Source organism: Phacochoerus africanus, chromosome 10 (assembly GCF_016906955.1).
Source record: "Phacochoerus africanus isolate WHEZ1 chromosome 10, ROS_Pafr_v1, whole genome shotgun sequence".
Taxonomy (NCBI): domain Eukaryota; kingdom Metazoa; phylum Chordata; class Mammalia; order Artiodactyla; family Suidae; genus Phacochoerus; species Phacochoerus africanus.
In genome coordinates, this window is record NC_062553.1 from 78,603,017 (window position 1) to 78,615,609 (window position 12,593).

The 12,593-nt window shown below is 42.7% G+C and overlaps 1 protein-coding gene across 4 annotated transcripts in view; it reads left to right on the forward strand.

Annotated features, from left to right (window-relative positions):
* Positions 1-8,805, forward strand: part of LRBA (LPS responsive beige-like anchor protein) — a 709,127-nt gene extending 700,322 nt beyond the window's left edge. For all 4 annotated transcript variants that reach the window (XM_047799683.1, XM_047799682.1, XM_047799684.1 and 1 more), the window contains 2 exons: positions 3,015-3,166; positions 7,649-8,805. In XM_047799683.1, the coding sequence (XP_047655639.1) occupies positions 3,015-3,166; positions 7,649-7,739 (243 nt within the window). In that variant the 3' untranslated portion in view covers positions 7,740-8,805. The remainder of the gene's footprint in view (positions 1-3,014; positions 3,167-7,648) is intronic.
* The last annotated feature ends 3,788 nt before the right edge of the window (positions 8,806-12,593 follow it).

Consider the following 12,593-nt stretch of genomic DNA (forward strand, 5'->3'; position numbering starts at 1 on the left):
ATTTAAACCAAGTGCACATCAGAGGCTTTTCCTTTCCTCTTTTCTTTACGGTAATAATGTTGATAATCCGTCACTTTGAGTTGCGATTATATTGTCAGCTACACTAATAAATCTGTAAAATAATTTGCAATCCCTTGCCAGCTGGAACCATTTCTGTGGCATTTCAGTTCGTACCAAAGGCTCCAAGACGTTCCTCCAGGCAAAGTCAGGAGGCTTTTTGCAGACTCCGCGTACACACATGCTTTTCCTCTCTGCCCTATGGCCACTGGTTATTTTCCCTCTGCAATATTTCCCCCTGGATTTTAGGCTTAAACAATCTATTGCCTTTTTCCCAGCACTCCTGCACTTTATCACACTAACTTGCAAGTGGCAACCGTGTGATTAAAGAGAGCTTGCCTGAAATGAGCACCGCCCGTGTGCGGCTCCAGAGACCCACACTTTCACAGCTAACTGCCCCAGGAAGGGTGGAAGGAAACCGCAGGCTGGGAATTAGGGACGTGAGAGAGCAACAGCCTCCGCTCTGAGCCCATATAAGGAAGGAAGGCCATGGCAGCAAATTAGTCATTAGCTCAGACCTGAAAGGAAGTTCCTTTGAAAGAGCAAGAACCCTGCAGGCAGGTGGCCTGGGGGTTCCCACCAGTTTTTATTTAGATGCTCAGTGATATTTGGTTAACAAAGCACATCAGTTAGGCAGTGTTTCGATGACTTAGTAACTTAAATTTAGGTGGGCAGCAAAATTATGTTAGCCTCAGCCAAGGGTGGCCACTGTTTCACCCATAGGAACTCTTTTCTTTTCCTGAGGAAGCTGTGCCTTGGGATGTGTCTGTCGCCAGCAGACGCTGTGGCCTGCTGGTCCCTGCTGGAAACTAACGCAGCCACAGTGTTGCCCAGGCCTTCAGGATTTCAGAGCCTAAGATTAACACATGTCCAGGGAGCCCTAAAAATCTCGTCTCACCCCACCCTGGATCCTGAGCAGGTATATTAGAATTAAGTACAGGAAAGCTAGTTTAGGTGGAAGGCAGGGTGCCATTCAGAAAATGCTAGCCTGGCTCTTTACCTCCAGGGAAATTTGTCAGGTCCCTCAGGAGAAAGGCCAACAAAATCTTTTCTAACTTTGGCAGGCCCCTGGTTTATTAGAATGTTTTAGATGCTGATAAATGCATAGTCCTAAAGTCCTGGTTTTATTTATTTCAACATAGAACTAGGGTTAGAGAGTCTTTATTCTAGAACAAAGAGTTAAAGATTAATGGCTTTAATTTGTTTTAATATAGCACTTATTCAGTAAAAAGCCTCAAGTATAAAACTCAAGTGAACCACAGCCATAAGGTTAATGGATTTTCATCAGCTGGATCTATAAGTGTAGCAAATAGTTATTTGTTGTCGTCTTCATTGCCTTTCCCAGGTACCCTCCAGAGAGTGCCATTTGTGAAATGAATGTGGGAAAAGGATATTGGTTTTCATTGATATTGCAAAATCTTACTATTTGTACTTGGTTAATATTTAGAGAATACTTCTTACATGTAACCATCTCCCACCCATGGGTTTTTCTTTCTTAGATTTTTTTTGTGTGTGTTCTTGAGAATAAGCTAAGTTTGAGACCTCAGAATGTGCATGTGAATTGAAATAGTCCTTACTTTATGATTTAAATTTTTTTTTTTTTTGGTCAAAGGGTAAATGAAAGACTTAAGGCAACTACATGAAAACTCTGAGTGCAAAACAGTGCAAATATATTTTTCCGAAGGTAGATCTTTTCTTTCTCGCTAGCCAGTACAGTCTGGACTCCCACATTCACTGTGTCTGTGTGGACATCAGATTACAGGCATTGGCAGTAACTTCTAGAACACCCGGGGCCACGTGGCTAAAGAAAGGAAACGTGTATCTTAATACATTAGCCAGGAAAGGAGGCTTGGGCAAGAGGAGAGGAATGGTAGTAAGACTGGCTCTCAGTAGTAGGGAGGGACCTTTTACTGTATTTTTTGGCTGCATCCCCAACATGCAGAAGTTCCTGGGCCAGGGATGGAACCCGTGCTACAGCAGTGACAACACTGGATCCTTAACCCCACTGCCTGACAAGAGAACTCCAGGAGGACCCTTTTTATCAAGAATTGGCACACTGTCTCTGTACCAAGGCAAAGAGTAAATACTTCAGGTTTTGCAGGCTCTGCACTCTGTTGCAATTACTTGTGAAGGTTACCAGAAATGAATGCGTCATGGTGTTCCAATAACCCTTATTTATGGGCACTGAAATTTGGAATTCATATAATTTTCACGTCATGAAATAATATCATTCTTTTGATTTTTTTCAACCATGAAAAAATGTAAGAAGTCATATGAAACCAGGCAGTGGCCTGCTGTTGGCCGCTTGGACAGGAGTGACGAGTAGATTACATGCCTGCCCTTCGTGCTGAGCACTGGCAGGAAACAGTCAGTCCTGGGCAAAACGAAAATGCTTATTAGACTGGATTTCATCATCTTGGAAGTTGTGGTTCCCCACCAACTTGTCTTCCCAGCTGCTGGAAAAATCCAGCAGGCCTAGTGAAGGTGGCTCCAGCTGTAGGTGGTCTCCCTAGCCCCCAAGGCAGCAGTGTTTTAGCAGAACTTGAGGCCAGCTAGCACCGTCTGCCCAGCCTGGGTACAGAATGGGCTTAGCGTGTGCACAGTACAGGGGAAGATGCCAGGAAGCTCCCCATCCACAACGTGCTCCGTTTCCTTAGTTGTTCGTAGAAGTGGAAGAGTTTGCCACTTCATCCTTACAAAGCAAACATTTAAAAAAGCAAAACTTGAGCATAAACCAACAAAAACCTCAAGTATTGCCTAACTTGGCCCACTTGAGTTTAAAAAAAAACGGCAGAAGTTTTCTCTGACTCGAGAGTCCCTGAAAACTCCTCAGGACACACGCCCACTCTCTCCCTTCTCCGCGTGCATGGTAGCTGGAGGCAGAAGAATTAATCAAAATGGGATGGGGCCCATCTCCCTGGAGTCACATGTCTGGTCAACGTCCTTGTATCCCACAGGCCATCCAGCTGAGCCGGGACGGGCAGTACCTGCTCACAGGAGGAGACAACGGCGTGGTCATGGTGTGGCAGGTGTCTGACCTCAAGCAGCTCTTTGCCTATCCAGGCTGTGACGCAGGAATCCGGGCCATGGCCCTGTCTCACGACCAGAGGTAACTCCAGCGTCGTGGTCCACTACCGGTGGCATTAAACACTGTGGAGGGAATTTATTTAAATGGGGTGACGGGTGGTCTGGGTAGTGAGTGTCACCTGTGCAATCCAGTGAACGTCGGGGGTTCCAAGATACTTTATAAAAAACATTTTCTTTATGATGACATTGCCAGTCTTGGACAAGGCTGAATTCTCTAGGAATAGACAGGATTTAGGTAACAAATGTTCCAATTATATTGCTATGAAAAAGCTTTTTAAAAAATGTTTCTTAAAGTATCTTTTTCCTTAAAATTTCATGTGAAATGCTTATATACCTATCTACGATTTCATTGAGAAATCTGGCTTACTTCCTAAAAAAACCTACATTTGGGGGAAATAATCTTTATCTGGCATCTTATTTCTTCTTAATAATGATCTCTCCTTTTACTTCCTCTTTATATTGTGATAACATATAATTTACCATTTAAACCATCTTTTTGGTGCAGTTTGGTGGCATTAAACACATGCACATTGTTGTACAGCTATCACCAGTATCCATTTCCAGAATTTTTTCATCATTCCATCTCATGATGGCCTTTCATATACAAAAGCTTCTAATTTTGATGAAGTATAATTTTTTTTTTCTGTTGTTGCCTGTGCTTTTGGTGTCATATGCAGGAAATCATTGCAAAATCCAATGTCAGGAGGCTTTTCCTCTAACTCCTCTCTTAAGAGTTTTATAGTTTTAACTCATATTTAGTTTTTGATCCATTTTGAATATTTATATATGATACAGGTAGGGGTCGCACCTCATTCTTGTGCATATGGATATCGGTTTTCCCAGCACAATTTGTTGAAAAGATTGTCTCTTTATGTGAGAGTTCATTTCTGGGCTCTCTCCTATTCTGTTGACCCGTTTGTCTCTAAGCCAGAACCACACTGTTTTGATTACTATAGTTTTATATAGTGAGTTTTGAAATCAGGAAGTCAGACATCCAATTTCGTTGCTCTTTTTCAAGATTGTTTTGGCTGTGTGGGCTCCCTTGAGATTCTGTGTGAATTTTAAGATGGGTTTTTTGTTTGTTTGCTTTTCTGTTTTTGCAAAAACCATTGAGAGTTCGATAGGAATTAGTCTCAATCTGTAAATTGCTTTGGCTGGCTCGTATTATTTTAACAATATTAAGTCTTCCCACCTAGGAACATGGAATATATTTCCATTGACTTATGTCATCTTTAATTTCTTTTAGCAACATCGTCTCATTTTCAATATACAAGTCTTTTGCCTCCTTCATTAAATTTATCCTTGAGCATTTTATTCTTTTTGTTGCAATGATGACTTCTTTTTCGTATTGTTCACTGCTTGAGAAACATCTTATTTTTTATTTGTTGATTTTATATCCTTCAACTTTGCTAAATTATCAGCTCTAACAGGTTTGTGTGTATGTGTGATCTTTAGGATTTCCTACATAAAGATGATGTCATTTGTAAAAGAGATAATTTTACTTCTACTTTTCCTTTTCTTTGCCTAATTGCTCTGGTGAGGACTTTTCAAACTATACTGAAGAGAATTGGTGAAAATGGGCATCCTTGTCTTGTTCCCAGTTACAATGGAAAAGCTTTCAATATTCACCACTGAGTATGACATTAACTGGGAATATTTCATAAATGCTCTTTATTGTGTTGAGGTATTTTCCTTGTATTCTTAGTTTGAATGTTTTTAATCATGAAAGAATATTGAATTTTGTCAAATACCTTTCTCATGTGTATTTTTAATTCTATGGATTACATTGATTGATTTTTGTATGTTAAACCATGCCTCCATTCCAAGAATAAATCCCACTTGGTCATGGTGTATAATCCCCTTAATATGCTATTGAATTTGGTTTGCTAGTATTTGTTGGAGACTTTTTTGTATCAGCATCCATAAGGGATATTGAGCTATAATTTCTTACAGAGTCTGTTGGACTTTGGTGTCAGGGTGTGTCGGCCTTACTAAATAACTTAGGAAGTGTTCTCTTTAGTTTTTTAGAAGCATTCAAGTTGGTGTTAATCCTTCTTTAAGTGTTTGGTGGAATTCACCAGTGAAGTATCAGGTGTAGGGCCTTTTTTTTTTTTTTTTTTTTTCAGATAATTTTTTCCTTTTGTCTATTTTTTTGTCTTTTTAGGGCCACACCCACGGCATATGGAGGTTCCCAGGCTAGGGGTCAAATCGGAGCTACAACTGCTGGCCTACACCACAGCCACAGCAATGCCAGATCCTTAACCTACTGAGCAAGGCCAGAGGTCAAACCCTCAACCTCATGGTTCCCAGTTGGATTCGTTTCCACTGTGCCATATCGGGAACTCCCAGAGAGATTTTTGATTACTGATTCAGTCTCATTACCAGTTCTGAGTCTATTCAGATTTTCTGTATATCATTAAATGTTGGAATAATGTGTGTCTAACAATTTTTCTGTTTCAAATGGTTATCCAATTTGTTGGCATACAGATGTTTCTAGTATTCTCTTATAATCCTCTTTTTTATTTCTATAAAATTGGTGCTAGTGTCTCCAATTTATTTTAGTAATTTGAATCTTTTTTCCTAGTCTAAAATGTTGTCAATTTTGACCTTTTCAAAGAACCAACTTTTGACTTTTTCTCTACTCTTTTCCTATCCTCTATTTCCATTCTAATCTTTATTATTTTATTCCTTCTGTTAGTTTTGGGTTTAGTTTGCACCTTTTTTTTACAGTTCTTTAAAGTGTAGAATTAGGTTACTGATTGAGAACTTTTAAAAAAAAATACATTGGTTTACAGCTATCAATTTCCCTCTTGCCCTGGTTTTGCTGCATTCTGTAAGTTTTGGCTTGTTTTGTTTTCATTTGTCTTGGTATTTTATAATTTCCCTTGAGATTACGGCTTTGCCCCATTGGTTAATTTCCATAAACTATGAATTTTCCTGTTTTCCTTTAGTTATTGATGTTTAATTCTGTTGTGATTAGAAAAAAATACTTTGTATGATTTCAGTCTTTTAAAATGTGTTAAGACTTGTTCTGGGCCTAACATATGGTTTATCTTGAAGAATGTTCCATGTGTATTTGAGAAAACTGGGCATTCTGCTGTTACTGGTTGAGTGTTCATATCTCAGGTCCAACTGGTTTTTAGTATTGTTCAGATCCTCTGTTTCCTTATCTTCTTTCTGGCTGTTCTACCCATTTTTGAAAGTAGACTATTGAATTCTCCAGTTATTATTGTAGAACTTCACTTTTCTCTTCAATTCTGTCAGCTTTGGCTCCATAGAGCTTGGGGGTGCTGATGTTTGTTCATGTATGTTTGTAATTTTTGTATCTTCTTGATAAATTGACATTTGGCTCTCTATATAGTGTCCTTCTTTGTCTCTTGCATCATATTTTGACCTAAAACCTATTTTGTCTAATATTAGCATAGCCACCCAGCTTTTTCATTATTATTTGTGTGGAATATCTTTTTCTACCCTTTCATATTCAACCTGTTTGTCTTTAGATCAAAATACGTCTCTGGTAGATAGACAGCATATAGTTTGAACGTGTTTATTTTGCCAGTCTCTCTGCCTCTTGATTGGGGGTTTAATCCCTTTCCACATAAGGTAATTTGACACTGACTTTGGCCATGTTACCATGTGCTTTCTACAGGTCTCAGTGCTTTTTTGTCCCTCATTTCCTCATTATCGCCTTCTTTTTTGTGTGTGTGTGTTTTTTTTTTTTTTGTCGTGACACATTTGAGTTCCTGATTTTGATATGATGTACTGCCAGGGATGTGAACTGTGACACCTAAGGACTGTCCTAACAAAATCATACAGAGAAAGGTGTAAGACAATATGCTTCTGCCTCCAGGAGAGGCCCCTCTAAAGTGCCTGTCCCGCTGCTCCATCCCTTTCCTCCACCACCTGCTCGGGATTGGGGGCAGGGGTGCAGGCACAACAGCAGCTCCTGCCCCTGGTGATGTCAGTGCGTCGCTGTGATGTGAGGACAAGGCCCCTAGTCTCAGCATGATGGACACAGAATATTCTTCTGCAGAGCCCAGCCTGAGTTACAGTCAACACTCTGAGTCCTTATTCATTCGGTGCATGTCAGAGATACCTGTCACTTGATGTGTGCTCCTTCCTCCACCAACAATTACTTTGAGACTACGATCCTTTATTTTGATTCTGACACCTGATATAAAAGCAGGGCTCACCAGCCCAGCCTTGCCCCCTCCCCATTAGATACTATCTAGTTGTTTCAGGTTTTTACAATTCATCCTGCACATGCTGGCTGTGTTTGCACTGTAAAGGCAAACTGTGAACCAGCTCCTTGGAGAGTGTCAGAGGTGGGCTCTGAGCCTACTCAGGACTGCATCGTAGTCATTAAAAAAAAACCATCCGCTGTACGTTTGGCTGCCATCCTGTGTACCTTGTGGATGCGGGGAGAACAGTTCTTTCTTTAAAAACACATCCCTAGGAAATGAGCAGGTTTGTAAACCCCTCCTCCTCTCTGTGCTTCTCCCAGGTGCATCATTTCCGGCATGGCTTCAGGAAGCATTGTTCTGTTCTACAACGACTTTAACCGGTGGCACCACGAGTACCAAACCCGCTACTGATGGCGACAGCCCCACGTGGGCCTTGCCCCCAAGCCCAGGCAGGGGAGGTACCCTGAGCGTCTTTTTCTTAGAAATAGCTATCACAGCTGAATGTAACTTAAATTTGCTCTAAGAAGCAAAATATTTTTTAAAGTTAATTGCTATTTTTGTAGACTTTGCTTGACTTTTTTCGGGGGAATAGCAAAGCACAAAACTGGCTGCTGGGTTCTGTAGTTTAAAGAAAAAATCTATATTTTTAGTCATAATGAGAAGTCTATTTTCACCAATTATGGAAATATTCAGTGGAGCAAGTAAACCCACTTCTTCTAGTTATATTACCAAAAAAAAAAAAAATCAACAAAAAAAACCCCACTTCCCATTTATCTGTAATTTTGAGAAATGTGTGATTTTAGCAGTAAAGAAATGGCTTATAATGCTGGGATGAGGGGATTTTATGCTGTACTTTGGGTTCTGTATTCTTCTAAATAGTTGTGCTTCTTCAGCACTGAAATTTCTGAGATTTAAATAGTAATGTTTAAATTATGGTAAATGTAATTTAAAACATCTCAGTGAATTATTTCTATCAATGTTATTCTTCGAGCATGTTTTAGACCTAGAAAATTATGGTTTGGGGGGAGGCTATTATATTTTATTGTGTGGTTAACATAAAGGATCTAATGTTATAGCAAGTGTGAAATATTTACGATGTTTTCCTGATCTATCCTCTTCTTGGCACACCAAAATGAAATGATGGACATGCTCTTGGGCTCACAGCCTTTCTTTTTCTTTTAAAGAAAATGCAAGTACCAAAGCTCGCCCCGAGGCTGAGCCATTGTTGGGGCGCCCCTCCCCTACCCCTGGTCTGAGAACAGAGGCTACTGGGTGCTGTGTGAAGCGCACTTGTTTTACTTTCTATTTGTTACTGAACAATCTTTCCCTCCCTTTGGATTAGCAATTTGTACCAAGAAAATGTTATTTTGGTGTTGTATAATTCACTACTTTTCTAGTAGATTGCTGTGTGGAATTCTGTGAAAAATATTTGAGAACAGGTCTGTGTTGCATAAATAAATTCTTTGTAAGTTGTGAACTCTTGAGTGGAAACTGACATTCCATCCGTTTCTCTTAGAACTTACCTAAAGTGCTCGCCCCCTTTTTTCTACACCTTCAGCTCTTCTCTAAAAGCAAAGATTTGGACTGGAACAACATGGTTTTGACAGAAAAATAAAACGGTATTTGTAATTAACTTGCTGGAAATATATCTTTTTCACTCCTAATTTTGAAACAAATGATAAAACGATTATTTGCAAAGAAAATGTCAAACCCTGGAGTTCCCGTCCTGGCACAGCGGAAACAAATCCAACTAGGAACTATAAGGCCTTGCTCAGTGGGTTAAGGATCCGGCGTTGCCGTGAGCTGTGGTGTAGGTCCCAGACATGGCTCGGATCTGGCATTGCTGTGCCTGTGGTGCAGGCCAGCAGCTGTAGCTCTGATTGGACCCCTAGCCTGGGAACCTCCATATGCCGCAGGTGCGGTGCTAGAAGAGCAAAAAAAAAAAGAAAAAAAAAGAAAGAAAGAAAGTGTCAAACCCTAGTTCACTCATAGTTCCTGAATAATAACCAATAGGAAAGCATTCTCTTGAATGAAAACAGGAGAAGGGGCTTCTCTCCGGCCAGAGAGTTCCGTCTTACTACAGAAATGGGAACACTAGACCTTTATCTAACAAATAACCCAACAAGGAACATTACACACTGTTCCTCTAAGACCCACCATTATCTTATAAACCATTAACAAAACAATAGATGGTAAAATGTGGTCTCTGAGGGAAAGTACACCTTAGAGACGTACCGAGGGACAGGTATACACGGTCATCCTCACTGGTACCAACCTGTGATAGGCTTTGGGAACTCAGGGAAAGTGGCAGAAGAAAATGAGGACTATCTACGTCACAGGCCAGGCATATGATACCTCAGTTACCCATTTTAACAAGTCTAACTAAAGCAAAGTTAAGGAAGCAGCTTCCTCTGGGAGCCTAACACGAGAATCAGTGCCTCCCCTGCCTTTATGGTTTTGAAACACAACTACGGAAGATGTGCGGGAACACAGCAACACTTCAGAGCTGCATCAACGCAGCTCCAGTCGACCCTCCGCATCGGCAGACATAGAACCTGCAGCCACCGAGGGCTGATTGTATGTACTCATAAAACAAATACAGCTGACTTAACACAGGGCTTCTGAGTGCTGGAATCTGTTAGCACAGTATGTGTCAGAATTCACTCAACCTTAATTTATCTAATTTCACTCCTTTTTTTAAAATGACTTCCAATAAGTGTAGACCAATTAGGGAAGAAGCTCCAATTGGGGTGGTCCGAGATGACACTATGATGATGGGAACGGTGGCAACACAGCCAGCAATTGGAAGTGGCTGAGTGCCGTGTGGGTGTGTCATCACCGCTTCAAGAAAGTAAGAGTTTCCTCAGCCACGGTGCTGATGCTGACGGAAGCACCACCACTCAAGTGCTTGCGTGGAATGCCGCCGGAGGAATACCACTGGGTCTCCGGGAGAAAGAATGAGAGCTTGGAGCAGAGAGAACATGGAACCCTGACAGCACCCTAAGTGGGGCCTGGGGGACCATACGCTCAGGAGAACTGTGTCCCTGAAGTGCACTGGACAGCCACAAATAAACATCCCAGTAAATCAGTCCAGAAAAGAGGAAGGGCTCTGCCTTGAAGGAACAGCACACCTCAGTTCCACCTGTCAGCAGGGGGACGGTACCCTGCAGGGCGCCAGGGAAGCTGTGTGTAGGCAGCTTGGGACCCAGGGGCCCCTTCCATGCAGCTCCTGGAGTGGAGCAGAGCCCGGGGCTGGGCCACACACCCGGGGCCACGTGTCCTCCCATCTTTGCTGTCAGAGGGGCAGCGAGGTGGCAGAGGTCACAGGGGTCAAGTTTACAGCTGGCCTGGGAATCTGGATGCAGCCAGATGGCATCCACTTTCCCCCCCTTTTCTACAAGTGTAATTTAAATCACAAGCAACAGTTTAGATCTACCAAGACGGGACTGTGAGGGAGATTTTCACTCGGTATCGTTGATACAGTTCTACCAGATGTGAGGTCCAGAGCTCCCAGCCATGCGCATAGCAGACCTGGTGTGTCCTTCTTCCTGGGCCAGTCCCGCCCCCTCCGTCGCTGTTGGAGAGCACAGTAGCCCGATGACACATTCCTTCTACAACAAGAAGCAGAAGTGACTATAAACAGTTGGAAGGATCCCACATTGAGCCTAACGGAGCAGCTTTGCCAGGTTCTGGTGTGTGTTGGGTGATGAGAGCAGCCAGCCTCACAGCATCAAGTGACAGCACATTGGGCCAAAGTGTGTTCACACACACACAGAGGAGGAGCACATGAATCTCAAAGTCGGCTTGAGCCACACGTATCAGCAGATGTGCCAGGGCCTTGACTTGGCTACTTCTGCCCCAGCACAGGAGGAGGAAAGAATTTTCTACTTCAACTAGGAGCGCAGCCTGCCTTGCTGCCTTTTTTATAGCATAAAGCATAATGATGTTAATCCTATAGGCATCACAGGTTATCACTGCAGGGAAAAGCAAGAAAGCTGGGAAGGAAAAGACCATACAGGGCAAATCAAAAAAATAAAATAAAATTTAAGGAGCTCCCTGGTGGCTAGAGGTTGAAGATTTGGCATTGTCACTGCTGTGGTTTGATCCCTGGCCTAGGAACTTCTGCGTGCCATCCTTGGGCATGGCCAAAAGTTAAAATTTAATTTAAAAAACATCTTTAAAATTCTCTCTCTTCTATTTCTTCTCAGACAAGTGGGTCTTTCTTTTCTTTCTTTTCAATAGATCTGAAAAGCTGAGTCCATGATGCATTTTCTGGGCTCCCCAAGTCACTTGATGCCCGTATAAAAGCCCAAGGCTACGATGAGTGGCACTGACACTCACTCCCTGCCCTGCTGCTCAAAGCACACATTCTTCTCTCTAGGGAAACGGTGGTCTGGCCTCAGGCAAGCTACTGAGATGCTGGGCTCTCAGGCAAGGGAGGCAGGTGACCTACAAATGTTCCTCTGAATCCTGAGACCTCAGCAGTCATGTGCCAGAAACATGCAGTGAATTATTTTCCTGCCTCAAGTTCAGAGATATCTTTCCTTGCCAAAACCAAGACTGTGGGGGAGCTGGGAAGACACAGCTGGCTGAGCTGGGGCCTTGGATCATCTGAGAGCCAGTCCGCAGACTCAACTGAGTGTCCACACTGGCTGGCACCCAACCTCAGGACTCAGCAAGCACACCTCCCCACCCCCACCCTGCAACCCTCCTGACCTCAGAGGCCAGGGCTGCCAGCACTGCCCCAAGTGAAAGAGGTTTCTGTCTGGGAGAGGACACAGCAGGAACACGTGACTGTCTTTGTACCAAACACACTTTTTCTTCCCCTCAGCCACTGAATGATCTCACAGCAAACTGTCCTTGATGGATTTTATCATAAAATAGCCCCTTAAAGTCCACCGGCCAAGGAGTTGCCGCTGTGGTGCAGTGGGTTAGGAATACGACTGCAGTGGCTCAGGCCTCTGTGGCAGCACAAGTTCCATCCCCAGCCCACAAAGTGAGCTAAAGGATCCAGCGTTGTCACAGCTGTGGCTCTGATTCAGTCCTTGACCCAGGACATTCCATATGTCATGGGTGTGGCCATAAAGAGAAAAAAAAAAAAATTCACTGTCTTAAGACTAACCAAAGTTGCTACACATCAGCCTTCTGGAGAAACTGTCTTCCTTCCTCTGGCAGAACCCACACGCCCCTGGCCTGATATCTTCTTGGCCACCCCAGTTTTCTACCACTTTGTAAGGCGTCTCCCCAGCCCCATCCCACCTCCAC